The following is a 20,978-nucleotide window of genomic DNA, read 5'->3' as shown; positions in this document are numbered from 1 at the left end:
TGGGGATAACCGGCTCCGCAAGGGGCCCGCCACCGGAGCCCGGGGATATGATGATCCACGACAACGGCGACGGCCCCCGGATCCAAGGACCTGCCCACCTGCGGACGAGGATGCGGCCCGGGGGCGGGGACGATGCGCAGAGCGCGGGTGAGGAGCAGAGCTGGCCCGGGCGGCTGCACGCCCACCCCAATCCCCCCGCCCTGGACGGGTGCAGGAACCCGGCGAAGCTGGGACTGCCGGGGCCCCCGCCCCCGCCCCGCGCTCGGGCCGCGATGGATTTCGTGTCGGGCCCGGAAACGCGGCAGTCGCCCGGGGCCGACTCGCCGGCGCCACCCGAACACCTGTTTGGCTGGGCCTGAGACGGTGGCCCCAGGTGAGACCACCCCCCGCCCCGCGCCCCATCCTCACCGGCCCATCTTCCCAGCTCCTTCTCCAGGTCCCGTCCACCCCGAACCGGCCTTCCGAGCATCCCACCCCCACCCTCAAGCCACACGCCCCGGCGGAAGTGTCTTCCAACATGAGAAGGTAGTATCAATATACGGGGATACAGATGAATTGTAAACACGTACCTACACTAGCTCTGCATTTTGAAGCCGGTCCCAACGTTGCCACGTGAGGGATGCGGTGGACACAGCACTCAGATCCTTCCCTGCGCAGTCCAAGCGCAGCCAAGGATGAAGGGCGATTTAAAGATTTAAACAGAAACCTGTCTCGGAGCCCGGGCAGGGCCCAAGCCTCCTCCCCAGGCTGGTTGAGCTACAGGTGCAGGAGGGAGCTCGCGGCCATATTACAGCTTCATCCCCAGGGCCAAGGGGCCTTAGGAGCAACCAGTAGCATGGAGGGTTTTTTTTTGGTCCCACCTCTAAATCTTAAAATCAGGTTCGGAAATTCTGTGGATTCTTTTCTTTCCTGATTAACAGCAGTTTCATCTGCTGCAGAAGTGTCTTATCCACTCGGACAACTCGTCCTCCAGATTCCACATTTATTTGAACCGTCATCTAAAGTGTTCTTTCCTGATTAACAGCAGTTTCATCTGCTGCAGAAGTGTCTTATCCACTCGGACAACTCGTCCTCCAGATTCCACATTTATTTGAACCGTCATCTAAAGTGCTAGGAGTCCCCACCACAGTAACTCTTGGGTTGGAAACCCCACCCCAAGGCACAGAACTTTTTCCTTGACAGACTAAGAGAAACTTCTGGGTTTACAGATTCCCCAGCACGGTCAGCTCCCCTAAAAAGCAGCAACAGCCCTTTGCCCCAGAGTGCTAGCCCTGACCACACATCTATCTGATAAGGGCCTTCTCCGCACTGCAGATTCCAAGACTTAGGGGTGGTAGAAGCGATGAAGGAGGAGGGATTAAATAAAATGGCGAGGTAGAGACAGAATCTTAAAAATCATTCAGAATTCAGGCATTGACTTCAGACATGTTTTATTATAATCTTATACAGTCTACATAAATTTGAACTTGTATTTATTTGGGTTCAGTTATAACATGGCATAAAAATCAAAGCACTGGTCCTCTGAAATAAAGCAGGCAATCACCATTCAATAAACACACTTGATTTATTTTGTATAAAAGGGTTAAGTTTACAACTAAACTTTTATAAAAAGTTTAGCATGAATAAGTACATCATTACACTTTATATGCAGAAATGTACATTTCTGCCACTATACAAGAAAACTCTAATTAAAGAGTTCACAAGGTTTCACTCAATATATATATATTTATATATAAATATATACACAGCATTCAGTAGGCTTGCGTCAAAAAGGTAATTTCTGACCAAAAGACTTCATTTAAGTAACTGAATACTGGATCCTTCTGGTATTCACGCTCCACCTTTGAAAAAAGGCAAAGTCTGCTTAAATTGGGCAATTCCTTGTGATTTTAACGTTTTCGCTCCCCATGGTGGGAATAGTATATAAAGAAAACCTTCCAACTGCAGAAAGGGCATTTAAAAGTCTTTTTCATAAATAACTAATATCACAGTCCAGGTCAGAAAACACCCTGGGGAAGATGATCATTCTTAAGTTTTCCTTCCTTTTTTTTTTTTTAAGGTCCATTTGACTTGTTGTCCTCCTTGTGAAATGGTTGAAAAGTAAGTTCAGCGCCTTAAAAGAGCCTGTGGATTTGTTGTTGTTGTTGTGCAAAGGGGAAAAAAAAAGTCATGAACACCTGCAAGAGATCGGGAGAGAAAGGACTGTTTAGGAGGTTTTAACCTAAGGGCAGAGGCAGGCAGACTGGCGCCTGGAGGAAGCCGCAGTTTGAACATTTAACCAAACACTCAAACATTGGGCAAACCCTGGCGTCCAGATGCAGCGCACACACTCGGCCTGGACAGCGCAAATTAAACATGAAAATAGCAGAGGCTCAGGGGAAAACTTCCCAACGCAATCTCCTATTTGGATCTCCAACGGCAGTGCTTACAGGCGCCAGTCTGCTTCTTGTAACAATTATTTGATTGAAAACAGCCCTTTAGTTAACAGATAGGGAAGTCGGAATCCCACATCACAGGGTCTGAGACACAGGGTAGCAATGCTCAGCTAGCCGAATCCCAGGGGGCTGGAGTTTTGGGGAAGGAGGATCCCTATGGAATTTGCGGTGATAAGATTAATTATATGGAGGTTAGTACTTCATAGTACCAGAGCAATAGCAGAAAACAGCCGGGGCATGTTACAGGCGCACAAGAAGCCAGTATGTATTCCCCTTCACCACCTTGGGAGTAAGTTACAGGCATTGATTTTTTTTTTTTTTTAAAGAAAAACGTTCTGGGATTTTGAGTAACAGGAACTAGATGGCCCTTCATGTCTAGTACGTGTAAACAATGTACTGCATGCAACATAACGAAGTACACGTTCACTTACCAAATCCCCCAATTTTACAGACACGCAAGTACCCACGCGCGCACACACACACTCCAAGCGCCAGTTCATCAACGGGGGACACAAGCAGACACTCACCATTTATTCAGCCACAGAGCGCTTTGCTGTCATTTGACATTAACTCAGAAGGGAATTCAGAAGCCTGCGAGAGAAAGGGGGGGAAAGGCACGAGACGTTAGACAACCTTAAGGAGAAAGAACCTTTAAAAAAAAATAGTTTTATTTTGAACAGCAAGTTCCAATAACCCACGTTTATGTTGAATTCAGACTCAAAGGCATTAACATGTCATAACTTAACAATTTCACGCACACGACTCCTTCCACAGCAGATTTGTTTTTTTTTTTTTTAAATGACAATAACAGGGATAGTGATGATAAAGTTATTAGCCCATCTGTAAGTCAGCGACTTGGGCCCGCCGCCTGACAACGGCTCTACCAGAGCATCGCTGGGGGGAGCGGGTCTTACCTGCAAGGACAGGATGCTGATGTCGGTGTTGAGGGTGGTGAGCGGCGTCCTAGACGCCTGGCTCTGTCCGGGTCGCTGGTGGTGCAGGCTGACGATGGTGGGGTGCGAGTCCAGCGCGATCTGCAAGTCCAAGATGTAGTCGATGACGTGCTGCAGGATTTCCATCTTGCTCACCTTCTTGTTTTGCGGGATGCTGGGCACCAGCTCCTTGAGCTTGGAGTAGCAGTCGTTCATGTTGTACAGCAGGCTCATCGGGTCGTCCACCGGGGTTTTGCTCCGGGAGATGCCGAGGCCGTGGTCCGAAAGGCTGTTTTTCCTAACGGACCTCACTGGACTGAAGGCTTTCATACTGACCGCGGGGAAGGGAAGCGAAGCGATTGGGAGGAAGGAAGCGGGCTGCCCCGAAGCTCAGGCCGCCGCCGCCGCCGCCGCCGCTGCCGCCGCCGCCGCCGCCGCCTACAGAGCTCGCTGCGCTCGGCACCGCGCTCGGCTCAGAATGAAGCGGGGAGCCCGGCCCGGAGGCTTTTATACGCGCTCGCCGGGGCCACACGACCTGGCTTTCCCGAGCCCCCATTGGTGGAAGGAGGCGCGTCCATCAGGCCAGGCGGGCGCGCCCATTGGCAGGAGCAGGCGCGAGGCGAGCGCTCGGTCCTTCCGCGTTCTCAGCCAATCGCCGTGGGGGTGGGCGGGACGGGCGCCAGACCAGCTGCGGTGGTAAATAGAGTACAGTGAGCGCGGGGCCCGGGGGGACTTGGGGGTGGGCAGGGGCCGGGTGAGGGCCGAGCACCGGGAGCAGGGGGGCGCGGACGCGGTGGGGGCGGGGACACCCCGGGAACGTAAGCGTGCACCCCAATTCCAATCCCGATCACTAGGCGGGACCCTCTCCCTAAAGGTGCCCCCCCCGATGGAGGCTGCTACACCTCCAAGCTTTCAGCATCACTAAGATCACAGCACCACCGGCGGAATCTGCACGGCAGAGGGGGAAAGCCACCACGGTTCCCCGCGCCTCCCGGAAAGTCATCAAGACGTTATAAAAAGCATTTCCGAAAAAGGGGAAAACGCAAATAAGTTTGCCATCGACAACTGCTGTTTGTAGAGTGAGATCGGCCTCTTAAGATCAGGAAAAGCTTTGTAAAAACAAAAACAAACCCCAAAACACCCACGCGCGCGCATTTCAACGACAGGTTTAAGCGTGGGATCGTGCAACCCGGAGCAACGCAGGAGGCAGTATTGTAAACTCTGTGAAATGAGTACTTACTGAATAACCGTGCTGATCGCTAAGGAGCTCGAGACACGGGACCCTTCCTGGGTTCCCTCTCTAGCACTGGGAAGGGCTATTGTAGTAAAGCTATCAATCGGAAATCATTAGGAGTATTTGCATATTGAAGCTGTATTTACATACACTACCCTTGAGAGGCTGCTGGTCCGCTCTGCAGTGTAGGTGGCAAAGGAAAGTGACTAGCTATGCACAGAGTGATTTCTGGTGTCACATTTCAGCGCCTGCTGTATTTTTAAAGTTTTGTACAGGTAGGTGGCCCCAGCCACGGTCACTATCTTCACACTGTTAAAAAGAAAATCTATCAGGTACCAGGTTGGGAATCTTTTCAGCACTAGCACTGGAGGGAGCTTCAGGTTGTGTCCTCCGCCCCCACCTTTTGTTTTCTTTCTAGAAATCTTTTAAGAACTCATTCCTGAGGTCTAAATACAAAACGGTTTGCAGTTATTTACTCAAATCCTTTTCAGTGAATTTACACGTAATTCTAGCTTAAGGGAAGACTACAGTAAATTACTTGTGTGTTTTGAAAATCATTTTTCTAGAATACAATAAACTAGAAGGTCTGAAAAAGCATTCTATTTTTAAGTATCTTGTTTACTTTTTTATCTCAGTCTGTATCTCCTCGGCCTTTAAGAAGGAGAAAGAGGGCAGAACTGGAGAAAAAGTAAAGCTTAATAATGGGGAAACAGTATATTTTCCTTCAATTAATGATTAATTCCTCAGCTGGTGGGCCAGCCGGTCTGGTCCTGGACACCAGCTACAGCCCTGTGCCTGCACTTCGGCTGCTCTCGAGGGAGGAAAAGTTGGTGGCGCTAGGGTAGATATCACCTTCCAAAAATCCAGCCATCTCAGGTGGGAGGATGGAGCTGATGGTTTCCTGACCAGCGGGAAATCTGCTCAGGGCCTGCCCAGCAAATGCTGTCTGCGACTTCTTTGCGAACAGCAGTGGAGTCCCCACCTCTCCTCTGATATTAAGTCTGGAAATGATTTCATCCCCGAGCCCCCACAGTTCGAACCTTTTGATGTACTTCGTGTGCATGTGTTTCTGTCACATACGTGCCACAGTGGAACAGATTTTGTTTTGACACTATTTTGGTTCATGATGTTATACTTTGACTATTTTACAATAATAGCCAATGTAAACAAACATCTTTGGGATTCTCAAATTATTACTTGTGATTCTTGGACATTGCAGCTCTGAGATACTGACGCATTCCTAGCTTTTTCCAAGGACACCGTATGTTAACATCCGTGCCAGCCTCATTATCCCTCCAGCCGGGCTCCGGGCTGCTTCCTAATGAGCGTTGTGCGGGATTACTTTACACACTCGTAAAGTTGATTAAGGCACTGCCTTCTCCCAGGCTCATCTGTGTACCCTGATGCAGTAAAGCTGCTAAATATGGTTAAAGTTTTCTGGTGTTTCTTCCTCTATCGGCCATGTCAGAGTCCACTCAGCCTGGATGAGTGGAATTCGGTTCGACTGGCAGGCCAACCAGTTCTATATTAATTTAAAGGTCAACTTAAGGGGACTATGAGGCTAAGTTCATGATTTTTCTTTTTTAAAGGCCTGAGTTCCTAGTACGTTCTGTCTCAGCAAGCCCAATACGACATTACCTTTAAAATTGTTTTCATCGGGAAAACGGTGTTAGAGCATTTTCGAGGTGGGTTACAAAAAAAAAAAAAATCTGTCCATTGGCGTCTCCGTGGGCTTCAATTTGAGGCCTCTAAAGCTGCAGATGGGCCCTGGATCTGCTAGATCCGTGGGTGGTGGGAAGGTGTGAATGGTTTCCGGTGGGGGGGTGGGGGGGGTGGAGATGCATGCCCCCCCTCCTCTACTTAAAGTCACACGCCGGCCCGGGAAGGTCGCCTAACCTGGTTCCAGGGCTTCACTCCCTCGGTCTCCACCCTGGGCCCGGCCGCCGGCTCCCAGGGCGACTGGCCCCTCGCGGTAATGAGAAGCAGCTCCGGGCCGGGCGCGCCAGGCTGGCGGGACAGCCTTTGCAATTCCACCCCCCACCCCCCGCCCCGCGTGATGCAACTGGGGGCGGGAGGAGCCTGCGGGAAGGCGGGGGGCGGGGGGGGTGCGGAGGAGGGGGTGTCTCAAGGTCCTCCTGGCACATCTGGCGCGCTGGGGAGCGCTCGCCTCTCTTCCCCCCGGTTTTGTTCTCCCAGCTGCGTCCATCCAGCCCGTGACCCCCCGAGCGAGCCCTGACAGGTGATGAATGCGCGGCGGCGGCGGCGGCGGCGCGCGGGCCGGGCCGCGGCGGGGCCGGGGCCGGAGCCCGGGAGCAGACTCTCTGGCGCCAGGCGCGTGACGCCGCCCATTCACGCCGCCCGGCCGCCTTGTCCTCGCGGCGCCGCTCAGGCGGCTGCCATGGCAACCGCGCCGTCACTCAGCGCGCGCGCCCAGCTGATCAATGCCTGCGAGGCCCGGCCGGCCCCGGCGCGCCCCGGCCCCACCGCCCGGCCCGCGCGCACCTGCAGCCGCCGCGCGTCTTAAGTTTCCAGCGATTTGGGGCAAGGAAGGAGGACCGAGGACCGAGAAGAAAAGAAAAGGGGGGCTGGTTGGGAGAGAAGAAAACAAAAACAAAAACACACACACACACGAAAAGCCAGGAGAGGGAGAAGAAAGAAATCTTCCTTGTGCAGAGGAGGCGTCATGTGGCTTAGAGGTTGCCAAAGCAAAAGGTTTTGCTTTATTTTATTTGTTTTTGCAACCGAGGCGCTCACGGTGGGGCCGGCGCTAGGGGAGGGCCGATGGGGAGAAAGTGTCTCAGTGGAGGGCGAGAGTGATTTATTCCTTGGGATCCTCGCGAGGAGGACTTTGATGCTGGACTCCCCAAAATACCTTTGCAGGGCCCCCTCCCTCCCGCCCCCCCATACTGCCCCTCCTCGAAACCTTGGGCAGTTGCCCTAAACGGCCTCCTCCCTTCGCCCTCCGGGAGGCTGGAGTTTGGGCAGCCGGGTCTCGCGGCTCCCAGCCTCCGCGCGCCGCCGACCCGCGTCTGCGTCCTCATTACCACTACAAAGCCGGGCAGACGTCGCCTCTTTCCAGAGCTGCGCTTTCAGCTGCGAACATCAAGAGGCCAGAAAAGTTCCAAGTGGGCCTGAGGATGCAGACGCCGCCTCGGTCCTGGCTTTATCTCTAGGGAAAGTTCCATTTTAAGAACCAGATGCCAACATTCCCGGACAGTTTATGGGATCCGGATCCCTCGGGGTGCGCATCCGCGGCTTAGAGTGTTAGCAGCAATTATTTATCGTCTGCCCTGGAGAGGAGGTCCTGAACACGGCTGTCCTCGGCGGACCCTGGGGGTGGGGGTGGGGTGGGGACACACGACTGTTCCCGCCGATCCAGTTATCTGGTTTAGCAGAGTTTGTTGTGGTTTTCGAGGAAACAGCATCTGGGTTACATAAGGATTCAAGTTTTTGCTTTGCTTGTTTATTTAATACCTTGGCAAGAGGGAACCCTTACTCTGAAACCAGATAACCGAATTTGGGTTTAAAACAGCCTTCGATGAGGGGCAACGAGAGGGGAAGAAAATGAACCAAACCACAAAAAGTAAACAAGGGGATGTTTATTTTTCTCCCTTTGGGTAGTTTTGAAGACCTGCCTAACCTCTTATTTCTCGTCGCTCACAGCTAATAAATTGCATTAACAAAGCGCTTCAGCTACTACCGTGGCTTAGCGGGCATCCCTCCCCCGCGCTGCCCCCACCCCGGCCCTAATTCCTTCTAGGATTCGCTCGCGGTCCTGTTTGCCCAGAGATCTCAAGAGCACCAGGAAAAACGGCGTGCTAAATCCAATTGCCTTCAACCGTCTGATCTCCTTGTAGGGAGATCACCTTTCAGCCCCGTTCAAAGAAAGCAAAGTTTGGAAAGTTTGGCGGAGGGGCCGATTTAACTACCAGCACGGCAAATATTTAGTTACAAACGCTGTGAGGTGCCCCGATTTGTGGCCGCGTTTGGCTTTCACAAAGGATTTTCCTGTGACTTTTGTTCCGGTCACCAAATTAAAAAAGAAAATTAACTTGAGCGAGAGATAAGAGCTTGGAAAACAACCCCCGGCCGCCCGCGAGCTGGCGGGCGCGGGGCTGGCGTCGCCGAGTCTGCGCCGCCCAGAGGCGCGCGTTGCGGGGGTCCGGCCCCCGCGGGGAGCCCGGGTCATCGCTCGGACCCCGGGCCGCCGCCCACCGTGCGCCCCCCTCGCGGCACGCAGCGCCCCGGTCGCCGGGCTGCCCGCCGGCGTCCGTGGGAAACCGCGGTAACCCTCTCCGGCCAGCGACAAGGGCGGGCTTGTCCGGAATCAGGCTGCATTTTAATATTATAATACGGCCCCCAAAGCAAAACTCGCGGCCCCGGTTGCGAGTCTCTAACAAGAAACACATTGTGCGCCTTTTCTTTTTTTTTCCGCCTTTTTGGCCGAAGCCACATTGGCGCGCTGGCCACGGTACTGTGAGCCAAGTCCATGACTTCAGAGGGGAGGAACCCGCCTGCCCCGCACCACGTGCGCGCCCGGCCCGGATGGCCACCCCGCCGCGCCCTGCCGCCCTGTCCCGCCGACAGGTCAGGGGCTCCGGCCGGGGCCGGGGCCCGCTCGGAGGACACTCGTCCTGCGCCCGCGGCGCTCTGGCCCCTGCCTTTTCCCGACCCGGGGAGGTACCCAGGAGCCGCCAGTGCGGGCGGCTGGTGGACGGGCTTTATTTTAAAAAACTTTGACAGCCTTCTATCTCCCCCACCCCCAAGTCCTTGGGGCTTTTACGCCCAGGTTCTACCATCCCTCTTCCCTAAAAAGTACAATTTACAGTAGACCTTCTCTCAGCTGGAAATAGCCCGAGGGTTCTGCAAGCCCTCTGACCCCTGTCCCATGTCACTGCTGTCCCTGTCCAGAGGAGGTGACAGGATCTAGGGCTGCATTTTCAGGGAGGTGAGTGCTGGGGACCTGTGGGGGCGCCCCGGGAGGAGCAGTCCTGGGCACCCACCTTCAGCCCGATGGTGATCACACTGTCTTCCCAGCGCTGCTGATGTCAGGACCCTCATCTGTTTCGATGCCAATGCAGCCCATCAACCAGACTCTTTATACCGGTTGAATTAAGTGGTCCATTTCATCTTAACCATTTCTGCCTTTCCTGGAGTCTTTGCGAAGAGCACAGATACATTACATTTCAAAGCAAAAAGGGAACCGTGATGACCCTCTCTATTTTAAAATTTTTATTGGAGTACAGTTGATTGATGGGGCTTCCCAGGTGGCTCAGTGGTAAAGAATCTGCCTGCCAATGCAGGAGAGGCAGGGAGGAGACCTGGTTAGATAGCTGGGGGGCAAGATCTGGAGAAGGAAATGGCAACCCACTCCTGGAGAATCCCATGGACAGAGGAGCCTGGTGGGCTACAGTCCATGAGGTTGCAAGAGTCCGACACCGTTTAGCAAGTGAGTGCGTGCACACACACATACGCACACAACTGATTTACAATGCTGTGTGAGTTTCAAGTGTGCAACAAAGTGAATCAGTTATACACAAGTATGTATCCACTCTTTTTTTTTTTTTTTGTATCCACTCTTTAAGATTCTTTTCTGTATAGGCTATTACCCGGTATCGAGTAGAGTTCCCTGTGCTATACAGTAGGTTTCTTTTTTTTTTTTTTAAGTCTTTATTTTCATTTTCTTCTGTTATGTGTGTGTGTGTGTGTGTGTGTGTGTGCGCGCGCGCACACGCGTGCGTGTTAGTTGCTTAGTCCTGTATGCTCTTTGCGACCCCACGTTTTTTCTGTCCATGGGGATTCTCCAGGCAAGAATACTGGAGTGGGTTGCCATTTCCTTCTCCTACAGTAGGTTAGTGTGTACCTGTCAGTCCCAATCTCTCAGTTTTATCCCCCTAACCTCCTTATCCTCTGGTAACCATGAGCTTGTTTTCCAGTGATGGCCCTCTCTAAGGGGAGGTTAATCGTTCACCCTGGGTAAGAACAATCATTTACAAGCTCATCACAGCTTGCCTGTTTTGCTCTTCACTTTGCCCCCATGAGTTAGGAGAGACAGATGCTGCCTCCATTTTACAGGAGAAGCTGAGGCATAGAAGAACAACAGACGCCTCTGTGAGCCCACACTCCCTAGAATGGTACCTGTGATGATCCAGAGGTGTGTGACCTTGACCTCAGGTGGGATGTCAATTACTTTTTTAACCTTGAAATTTGTTCCAGTCCTGCAGGGAATTTATAAAACACTTTGCTTTCCCCTTCCTCAGGTATTAACACCAAGGGACTGAGCCTGACTCTCTATTGACAGAAGTTCAACTCAGGTCTGAGGAGTTTACTTCTTAGTGCAGGTAACCTTTACAGACAGAGTCCTGGGGCCCACATCTCTAGAAATTCTGCTTAATTGGGTTTGGTGAGTGGCCCAGGAAATGCTGAGGAGACATGGATGCAGGTGGTGCAGGTTCCACCCTGATGAAATGACAGGTAATCTGTGCGATCAGTCCTGCAGCAGCTGCAGTTCGCCTGTTCCTCTTGAGGACCCATACATTTGTTTTTTGGAAAGCCCAAGAAGATAAGGAAGACAAGGGGTATGTCGCATTTACCCCCATCTTTACTTTCTCCCTTGTTCAGTCTTCCTTCCTGATGTTCCAGTATTCTTTCTTTTGAAGGAAATTTTTTACAGTTTTTTTTTTTTTTTTAAATTTATTTGTTGGCTGTGCTGGGTCTTCGTTGCGGCACGTGGACTTTCTTTAGCAGCTGCAGGCGGGGGCTACTCTCCAGTTGCGGTGCACAGGTTTCTCATTGCAGTGGCTTTTCTGCAGGAGAGCATGCGCTCTAGGGGCATGCGCTTCCGTAGTTGTGGCACCTGGGCTCAGCTGTTCCCAGGCGTGTGGAATCTTCCTGGACCAGGGATCAAACCTGTGCCCCTCACGTTGACAGATGGACTCCGAACCATTGGCCCACTAAGGACATCCTTTTTAAAATATTCATTTATTTGGCTGCACCAGGTCTTAGTTGTGGCACGTGGGATCTAATTCCCTGACCAGGGATCAAACCCAGGCCCCCTCCGTTGGGAGCATAGAATCTTAGCCCCTGGACCATCAAGGAAGTCCCTCCAATATGCTTTCTTTTATTATTTCCTTTCTTGTCCAAGGGCATCCTTTAGACATTGTTTAAGGGTAGGTCTGCCGGTGACAAGCTCTCTCAGTTTCACTGCGTCTGAGAAGGTCTTGTTATCTTCTTGATTGCTGATAGATGTTTTTGTTGGATCTAGACTTCTGGTTTAGAATTCTTTCCACATTTGACATGCTATGCCACTTTACTGTAGCCTCTATGGTTTCTGATGAGAAATCTGCTGTTTCTCAAATTGTTTTTTCCTTTGTAAATAAGATGCTTTTTCTCCCTGTTCTTTGTATCTTCTGTTTTCAGAAACGTGTCCGTGATGTATCTTGGCAAGGATTTCTTTGTTTTTCCATTTTGAAGGTGTCTCAGCTTCTTGACTCTGTAGGTTTAAGTCTTTTGCCAAATTAGAAAAATTTTCAGCCATTATTTCTTAACATACTTTGTCAGCCCCTCCCTCTTTCTCCTCTCCTTCTGGGGCTCTGATGACAAGAATATTAGATCTTTTCTTATAGTCCCACAGGTTTGTGAGGCTGTGCTTTTGTGTGTGTGGGGGGTGGTGTTCTACTTTTTCTGATGGTCAAACTGGATTATTTCTATTTTTATATCATCAAGTTTTCTACTTTGGCCACCTGATTGGAAGAACTGACTTACTGGAAAAGACCCTGATGCTGGGAAAGATTGAAGGTGGGACGACAGAGGATGAGATGGTTGGATGGCATCACCAACTTGATGGACATGAGTTTGAGCAAGCTCGGGGAGTTGGTGATGAACAGGGAAACCTGGTGTGCTGCAGTCTATGGTGTCGCAGAGTCGGAAATGACTGAGGGACTGAACTGCCCTGATGTTCAAGTTCACTGATTCTTTTCACTACCCTCTCCATTTTGCTTTTTGAATATATCCAATGAGTGTTTTGCTTTGGCTATTGTACTTTTCATTTTGAAATTTTCCATTTGGTTCTTGTCTGTATCTTTTATTTCTTTACTGAGATTTTCTATTTTTTCCATTTTTTGGAGAGTATTCAGAGTTGCTCCTTGAAAGACTTTTTTTTTTTTTTTTGTGGCTGCTATAAAATCCTTAATAGTTAATTCCAACATCATGTCAACTCAGTGTTGGCAACTGTATTCTTTTCCCATTCAAATTTAGCTTTTCCTGTTTCTTAGAAAGAAGAGGGATGTTTGTTTGAAACCTGGACTTTTGGGGTATTATGAGACTCTGGATCTTATTTACATCTTCTGTGAGAGCAAGTCTCTGCCCCCACCACCCTGGCTGGGGGTGGGGCGGGGTGGTGGTGGTGGGTGAGGGGAGACATGCCTTGGCTTCACCCTTCATGGTGGAGGGTGAAGACCTATTGCCTCCGGAAGGGTGTGAATGCCCCAGCTCCCCACCCAACCCCCGCTGAGACCACCCCGTGGGGAAGGGGAGCAGGGCCTGGTTACTGCTGGGTGGGGGTGAGAGTCCAGGCTCCCGTGTGATCTCTGTTGACATTCTTGAGGGGGCTCCTTGCCGAGGAGCGCCGCTGCTCCCCACCCCACCATCTGTATCACCACCCTGTCGTGGAGGGAGGCTGAGATGCAGACTCTCCACTCGGCCTTTGTGATGGAGGTGGAGTTGGTGCCTCGGCTGTATCTGCGGTGCTTCTTTCGAGTCACATAATTATTGTCTGGAAGTTTGCTGTCTTACCAGGCTGCCTCATTCCTGGTCCGCTGCTTGAAAGTACAGGCTTTTCTTTGTCTTTTTCCATGTCCACTGATGCTTCTGGGTACCTACTTCCCCAGCCCCCCGTCCAGGATATAAGAAGCATGAAGAAAACCCAGGGAAAACATCGCCATGTCCTTCCTTGGGCCCCAGAGTAGGCAGCTAGTCTGCCCTTCTCTCCGCCTCACAGAGTCTCCCGATGTCTGTTTTCTCGCTGATCTCCAGGCAGGAGGCTCTCCTTGGCAGGAATGAGGAGAAGCACATCTACTCCATCTTGCCTGAAATAGAAGTACCCAATGTTTATCATTTAATGAAATAGAAAACATGAAGCAATGGTCTCTGTTTGAAGAAAGCTATTCACATTTCTTTATTGTTTGGATTTGCAAGTACTTTCCCAGGTACATTATTTCATCAAGTCCTGGATTTAAAAAAAAAAAATAAAAAATATGATTTAACTGTTGCTTTCATCAAGCCCAATTGGGCCCTGACAGCAGGTGTGTGGAGGCATCCTTGAGTCTGATCGTTGTCGAGTCCCCAGTCTAAATGAGTATTGTCCTTGCCCTTGGCTGGAAGAATTGCTTAGAATTCTTTTCAGTGGAGTCTGATTCATTCCACTAGCACCGTCTGGGTCCTGGCTAGCTGGGCAAGCTGGAGGGATCTTTCCCCTCCCACGGCAGGGGTCTGCTCATGTTGCTCATGCTGCTGGCGCTCCGGCTCTATCATTTCTCCTTGGCCCCAGTGGCATGTCTGCTGGGCACCTAGCTCAGAGGGGCCCCGTGCCTGGGGTTTAATGCTCTGCAGGTGTTATCTTGAGAGTCTTAACAATCTATCTTTCAGTTGTGTTTTCTGAGTGATATTTGATCGGAAAATGGAGTATGTACTGCGGGTTGGTGCCTGGGCTCTATGGGGGTCTTATCTTCCTACGTCCCTGGGTTCTTGCCACTTGTTCCTGCCTCTTGCTGATCCACCACTGCGCCTCTGACCCCCAGAACCCAGGACTGGGGGCAGGAAGGGTCGGAGTGGGTGAATGTGGCCTGCGTGCTGAGTTGCATACCAGGGCCCTGGGCACCTGAGTCTTTATTTGCCTAAGTATCCTTGTGACCAAGAAAATGCCATTAAATCACAAATGAACCTTGATGACAAGTAGAGAGAGATGTGGAAGAAAAGAAGAATTCTTTTTCTGCTGTTTGAATGAGGTGGGTGGGCTGCACTTTCACTTTGCAGTGGTCCCTGAAATTTATTTAGCTTGTCCTTCACCAGTAGCTTTTGAGGTCACTACTCTCCAAAGATGCCCCTTAATGAACTATGCTTCCAAGGGTTCAATGTGGGCGTCATCCTTCCCAGACTGGACCTGGGGAGGCCCTGTGCACCCAAGAGAATGCAGTGGGTGTGGTCCTGTGTGATTTCCCAGGAAATCGTCAAAGACGCCTTCTGGTTTCCACTTTGCTTTCTTGGCTCTTCTCTTACAGTCTCCATGGAAGAAATCTGGGCCTCTTGGAGTCCACCATGCTTTGGGGAATGCAAGCTCCCTTCATGGAGAGGCCACACAGAAAGAGCTAACAGAGGGAGGGGCCAGTCCTGGGCCCCACATCATCCCAGTTAAGCACCCCACTGTGAGTTAAGGAGACACCTTGGATGTCCAGCCTGGAAAGCTTGAAGGTGACCTCACCCCAGCCACTGACAGACCACGTTCAGCTGAGGATCCAAGCCTTGAGAATATGAGAGAAGGAACTATGGTCTGGAACCACTATGCTTTGGAGCAGTTTGTTACACTGATGACTAAATTGCCACAAAAAGAGAAATTAGAGATGCGGGGGGCGGGGTTGGTGGTGAATCAGGGTTTCTAAGTGTAATCTTACACATGCATTGTAGCTGTAATCATTGATAACATATTTTGGCTTTTCCCCCCTGAAAGTTTTACAATAGATGATTTACAATGCACAAAATAAGTGTATGTCCATGTTTAACAAAAACACCTTACTTTTTAAAAGTGTCTGATGTTTTATTTGACATCATGGAGCATGTATTCAGGTATATAGTGTAAGTCTGCTTCCCCAGTGTCTCAGTGGTAAAGAATCCACTTCCCAATACAAGAGCTACAGCAGGTATGAGTTCAATATCTGTGTTGGGAAAAACCCTGGAGGTGGAAATGGCAACCCACTCCAGTACTCTTGCCTGGGAAATCCCATGGACAGAAGAGCCTGGCAGGCTACATACAGTCCATGGGGTTGGAAGGAGTTGGACACGGCTGAGCGTGCACACACATAGCGTGGGTTCATTTTTAACCAATCAGAATCCCTGCTCCCTTTTCCCTAATTTATAGTTTATCACCATAATGAATGACTATATTTTTTGAACCCAAACCAAGTAGGATAAATGGCCTGACTGACTCCAGGGCCCTGGAGAGGACAGGAAAGCTGGGTGGGAGAGGAAGGTGACCATCTGTGGACACCCCTCCCAGTAAGAGCATCTGGGGCCTCCAGACATTCTAGAAACTGTATCATAGAAACATCTCATCACTTCTGAGCATTAAGATCTTATGGTGATTTTGGTGTTTTTCTTTACATGTCATGGGTTTGAGTGTGGAGCCATCAGGCTTCCTAGTTGGGCCCACGTTCTTCATCCCATTTTCTCACTGATTTGACTTCCAGGGACCCCTGGGGATACTGTTTTCCCCCTGAAAGACCCTGTTGGCATGAGGACTCTAAGGTTGAGTACCGAGAAAGGGGCTGGAGCTGCCAGAAAGCTGCCATCCGTCTTCCTGTGATGCCATCTCAGGGTGGTCATTTCTGGTCCTGAGACTGGAGTCAGAAGGGGGCTGGTGCAGCTACAGTTCATGAAGTCCTGCTCAGAAGCCCTGAGCCCTGCTTTCCCAGAGATCTTGGCCTAATCTCCAAAACCCTACAAGACCCTCTGGGTAGGACCAGCTCACTCTCCATCTCACCTGTCGGGAAACTGCCCTGTCACCCGTCATGTCGACACAGCCAACAGGCGGGAGCCAGAATCTGGGCCTGTCCTGTCTGATGTCAAAGTCTCCTCTCTGCCCTGAGTTACTTAATAAGACTTTCTCAAAGTGTACTAAATCCATTTAACTATCATTGCAAGAAATGCTTGCTTAAAAAAAAGATAAAGAGGCACTGACAATGGATATTTTACAAGCATTTGAAACAACATTTTGAAATAAAATATTCCTAACCACCCTTACCATGTCTTAGGGTCCCAGTGAGCTGATGGTTGCCTGTAGCACAAAAGCCCACGCACTGTCGGTGGGGCTGGAAGAAGGGATGCTGAGACTGGAGCATCCCTGAGCGCAGGTGGTCCTCAGAGCAGCCTCCCCATGGGGAGCCCCCAGCACTGCAGCCCATGGTGTGTGATGTGGGGAGAGCGCAGGCCATTCTGACTCTGAGAATCCGGAGCAGCTCGCTCTGGATGGCATTTTGAACATCCTCTGCCACCCGCTACTCCTTTTACCTTCAGTCTTCCCCAGCATCAGGGTCTTTTCCAATGAATTGGCTCTTTGCATCAGGTGGCCAAGGTATTGGAGCTTCAGTGTGCGTCACACACGATACCTGGAAGAATGTAAGTGCTCAGTAAACACGGCTGGCAGACAAAATGCAGCCCATCTCCTTGGATTCATGTTTCAGGTGAACAGTGAATACTTTTTTAAGTGTGAGTGAGTCCCTGTAATTCACCTGTAAGTCTAGTCTAAGCCTTCTCAGTAAATATCACTATCACAGCAGCAAGTGCTCCTTATGACAGAACTAAGACATCCGTAAAGAAACAGAAACTGGCCTTACGTTTACTAAACTCTGACTAGTTAAGATAACTGGGAGAGAAGATGTCTTTCACTAGCAGAACTCAGAGTAAAAGAGTTCTAATTTGGAGTCCTTGGGGACCAGAATGGCCAGAAGTGAGCCTCAGAGGGTTTATTTAAAAAGCCGAAATTTCAAAGACAGACAGGTTCACGGCCCCGCCCGCCTCTCTGCACAGGGCAGCTCCTTGTTTCCGTTACAAATTGATTTCCAGGGAAATACCCCTGGAGGCCTGTCTCCCCTGTGAGATAGGAGTCGAGACTCTAACAACCCCCCAGGTCATGTCTGCTGATCCAGGCCCAGCTCACACACTGCTTGGAGTCTGTTTCTCGCTCCAAGTCCAGAGTGGGTGTCAGGGATGGGGAGGCAACTCTCAGGCACTTGGTCTCTGCTTGATTCAGTGGCTCAGCCCTGCTCACCCTGCGCTTCCAAGGCGTCTGGGCTCATCTGCACAGAGCCAGAAGCAGGGAGAACTTGGACAGCCCCGTGGGGAAGCACTTGGCTGGATTTATGGATGAGGCCTGGACTTGGCTCAGAACACTGAACGTATCCCCTGGGCTGGAACGCGATCTTTCAGCATCAGCACTGCTGACACTTGGGGTGACGGTTCTTTGCCGTGGGGGGCTGTTCTGAACAGGATGTGCCCTGGCCTCTCCCCACTAGTTGTTGTTCAGTTGCTCAGTCGTGTCCAACTCTGTGACCCCGTGGTCTGTCGCCCACCAGACTTCCCTGTCCTTCACCAGCTCCCAGAGTTTGCTCAAACTCATGTCCATTGAGTCTGTGTTGCCATCTAACCATCTTATCCTCTGCCGCCCGCTATTCCTTTCACCTTCAGTCTTCCCCAGCATCAGGGTCTTTTCCAATGAACTGGCTCTTTGCATCAGGAGGCCAAAGTATTGGAGTTTCAGTTTCAGTGTCAGTCCTTCCAGTGAATGTTCGGGGTTGATCTCCTTTAGGATGGACTGGTTGGATCTCCTTGCTGTCCAAAGGACTCTCAAGAGTCTTCTCCAGCATCACCTCCCACTATTTCCTCATAGAAAACCCTCTCTCTGCCAGTGGTGACAACCAAAGATGTCTCCAGACGTCGCTAGATGTCTCCTGGGCGGGGGTGGGGGGCGGGAGGAGGGGGGTGGAGGAAAGTCACCCTGGCTGAGAATCACTGTCTCGTGGCCCCACCTGACTGCAGGGAGGCTGGGAAAGAGCCCAGATGTCTGATCGGGAAGAAAAGAAAGCTCATTTAGATCCTGCCGGCCAGTCTCTCTTTCTCAATGACCTTGGGTGGTTCTTCTGGTGCTGTGGGGACACTGGAGGGGTCCAGTGCAGAGCTATTTCTACGGGTGGGGGGTAGGTAGCAGAGCCTGAGGGACGGGACAGGAGCTGCACAGGACTGGGGCAGGGGCAGGGGGAGCATCTGGAAACCAGCTGCCATTGTGGTCAACAGCCCTGAGTGTTTATTTGTGAGCAGATGAAGAGGAAATGACCAAATGAAGAGGAATATCCCCATCATTCTCAAACACTTACTTAAAAGATGTGACTGAGTTCCCAGGCTGCCCTGGGGTGGGAATGGAGGTGACCGGCTGCCGTGTCACAGGGAGGGGGGCTTGATGTCCTTGTCTTACTTGAGGAAAGCAGAACAGATTGGGGTTCCCAGAGGTAAAAATCTGGGATTTGCTGTCTTCCTGGGAAGGGCCTGTCATCTGGAAGCCCAGTGAAAGGGTTATTCCACCACCCGCATGGCATGCTGCGTGTGCACGTGATTATGCCTGGAAGAGGAAACATGTAGGAAGTTGTTTTCATAGCTTCTTTTTATTAGCGTTTATATGAATTAATGAGCATGCAAACAGATTTGGCAAAAATGTTGGTAGTAAAACAACCAATATGGTCTTAAAGAGGGAAGTCACCAGCTTGTGAGTAATCAGATCTTACCTTAGCTGGAAAAGAAGACAGGTTTTCCAAGCTCAGATATGCAGCCACTGTGAGTTGTGATATAGTAAAATAGAGCTCAAAGACAGGTTCTCTCTCACCCACCCACCTATCCACCCACCCATTCACCCATCCATCCACCCAATCATCCATCCACCCATCCATCCACCCACCCACCCATCTACCCATCCATCCACCCATCCACCACCCACCCATTCACCCATCCATCCACCCAATCATTCATCTACCCACCCACCCATCCATCCATCCACCTACCCACCCATTTACCCATCCACCCACCCACCCACCCATCCATCCATCCACCCACCCATCCATCCATTCACCCACCCATTCACCCATCCATCCACCCAGTTATTCATCCACCTATCAACCCACGCATTCACCCACCCACCCATCCATCCACCCACCTACCCATCCATTCACTCACTCATTCACCCATCCATCCACTCACCCACCCATCCATCCATTCACCCATCCACCCACCCATCTATACCATAGATCCATCCAGTATTTACTGAATACCTACTATGTATCAGGCACTTCTCCAAGAACTTGAGTATCATCAGTGAACAAAATTGATAACCATCCTGACCACCAGGATGTTACATCCTACTGGGGAGAGATAAAGAAACAAAACTGTTGAGTAAACCATAGAGGTTATTAGAAGATGATGAAGATTAGCAATAAAGCAGGGGTGGGAATGTGCAGTGCCGGTAGCAAGGTACAAAAGTGACCATTTCAAATAGGGTGGTCCTGGTAGGCTGCATGGAGAAGGTGACATTTGAACAGAGCCTTGAAGAAAGCGGTCTCCCCGGTCACATTGCTGGAACTTGAGTACAGCAATGGAGGAGAGGGCTGGGTAGTCATTAGCCTGTACCTGATCTCAACGACAACCCAACAGAAGCAGCCACAGATTTAGGGGCTCTGCTTTAGTGTGAGTCAGAAGCTGAGACTCAGAGAGGTTAGGTAACAAGTCTAAGGTCACAGAGACACTGAGTGTCAGGGTTAGGGAGTAAAGCCCGGGATGATAGATAGCACTTCCTGTGCATTTTTCAGTCAAGTGTGGGGAAAATAGTGAGGAAAGTTATCCTCAAGTGGAAGAGGGTAACAAAACCCATAGGCCACATTTCCACATCTGCTCAGAAATTGAGGGTTGTCTAGGCACTGGTGGGACTTGGCTGTTTTGTTCTTGAAAGCAGAGCCAGAGAAAAGCCAACTTGAATGATTTGGAAGCTTCTGGAATCTATGGGTGTGTAGACCCCCGCCCTCATCCAGCCTCTACCTAACCTGAGGGTAGGGAGAAGTTTAGGGCTGAGAGTACTTTATACTTTTACACAAGATTCCTGGGCAATCCTGGGATCATGTTTTAGGGAACACTCTTGGGATCCCCAGCTTCTTAGCAGAGGTAGAAAAATGATCACAGAACCTGCATTTTAGATAAGATCTCCCAGGTGATTCTTATGGCCAAAAAGTGACTAGAAGTGGTCATTTTGTTATCCCATGAAGGTTCCGACTTTGGGGACATTGAAGGAACTGTAGGTATTAACCACTCAAACTTACCCGTGTCCATTTAAATACACAGCTGCTCATAATCAAAGTCAATTAGTTCATTGACTTTTGAATGTATGCCATACAAGAGTCACACAATGTTACAGTGCTTAGTCACTCAGTCGCGTCTGACTCTTTGTGACCCCGTGGACTGTAGCCTGCCAGGCTCCTCTGTCCATGGGATTTCCCAGACAGGAATATTGGAGTGCATTGCCATTCCCTTCTCCAGGGGATCTTCCCGTCCCAGGGATCAAACCTGGGTCTC

The 20,978-nt window shown here is 50.6% G+C and overlaps 1 protein-coding gene and 1 long non-coding RNA gene across 8 annotated transcripts; one reads left to right on the top strand and one right to left on the bottom strand.

Moving 5' to 3' along the window:
- Nucleotides 1-1,413: 1,413 nt before the first annotated feature.
- ID2 (inhibitor of DNA binding 2) lies at nt 1,414-4,806 on the bottom strand. Its single transcript, XM_043916993.1, has 4 exons — nt 4,608-4,806; nt 3,350-4,055; nt 2,963-3,026; nt 1,414-2,177 (listed from the first exon to the last, which is right to left on the bottom strand). Exons 2-3 carry the CDS (start codon nt 3,695-3,697, stop codon nt 2,970-2,972), a joined length of 405 nt encoding a protein of 134 aa, XP_043772928.1. The 5' UTR covers nt 3,698-4,055; nt 4,608-4,806; the 3' UTR covers nt 1,414-2,177; nt 2,963-2,969.
- Nucleotides 4,807-6,197: 1,391 nt separating this feature from the next.
- Nucleotides 6,198-15,417, top strand: LOC122702971. Of its 7 annotated transcripts, none has more exons than XR_006343389.1 (4): nt 6,198-6,286; nt 10,677-10,775; nt 10,862-10,942; nt 14,879-15,417. It is a non-coding gene; the product is annotated as an uncharacterized LOC122702971 (long non-coding RNA). The 7 variants fall into 7 exon arrangements; XR_006343386.1 differs by lacking the exon at nt 6,198-6,286 and adding an exon at nt 6,663-7,313 and having other exon boundaries at nt 10,644-10,775; XR_006343384.1 differs by lacking the exon at nt 6,198-6,286 and adding an exon at nt 6,665-7,313 and having other exon boundaries at nt 10,648-10,775.
- The last annotated feature ends 5,561 nt before the right edge of the window (nt 15,418-20,978 follow it).

Source organism: Cervus elaphus, chromosome 11 (assembly GCF_910594005.1).
Source record: "Cervus elaphus chromosome 11, mCerEla1.1, whole genome shotgun sequence".
Classification (NCBI taxonomy): Eukaryota; Metazoa; Chordata; class Mammalia; order Artiodactyla; family Cervidae; genus Cervus; species Cervus elaphus.
The sequence above is the reverse complement of the archived record's forward strand: the minus strand, read 5'-3'. Positions and strand labels throughout refer to the sequence as shown.

Coding starts and splice junctions, on each gene's coding strand:
- ID2 (XM_043916993.1), bottom strand. CDS start 3,697: ATGAAAGCCTTCAGTCCAGTGAGGTCCGTTAGGAAAAACAGCCTTTCG. Junction 3,027..3,349: donor TCAGCATCCTGTCCTTGCAG/GTAAGACCCGCT, acceptor TTTCTCTCGCAG/GCTTCTGAATTCCCTTCTGA.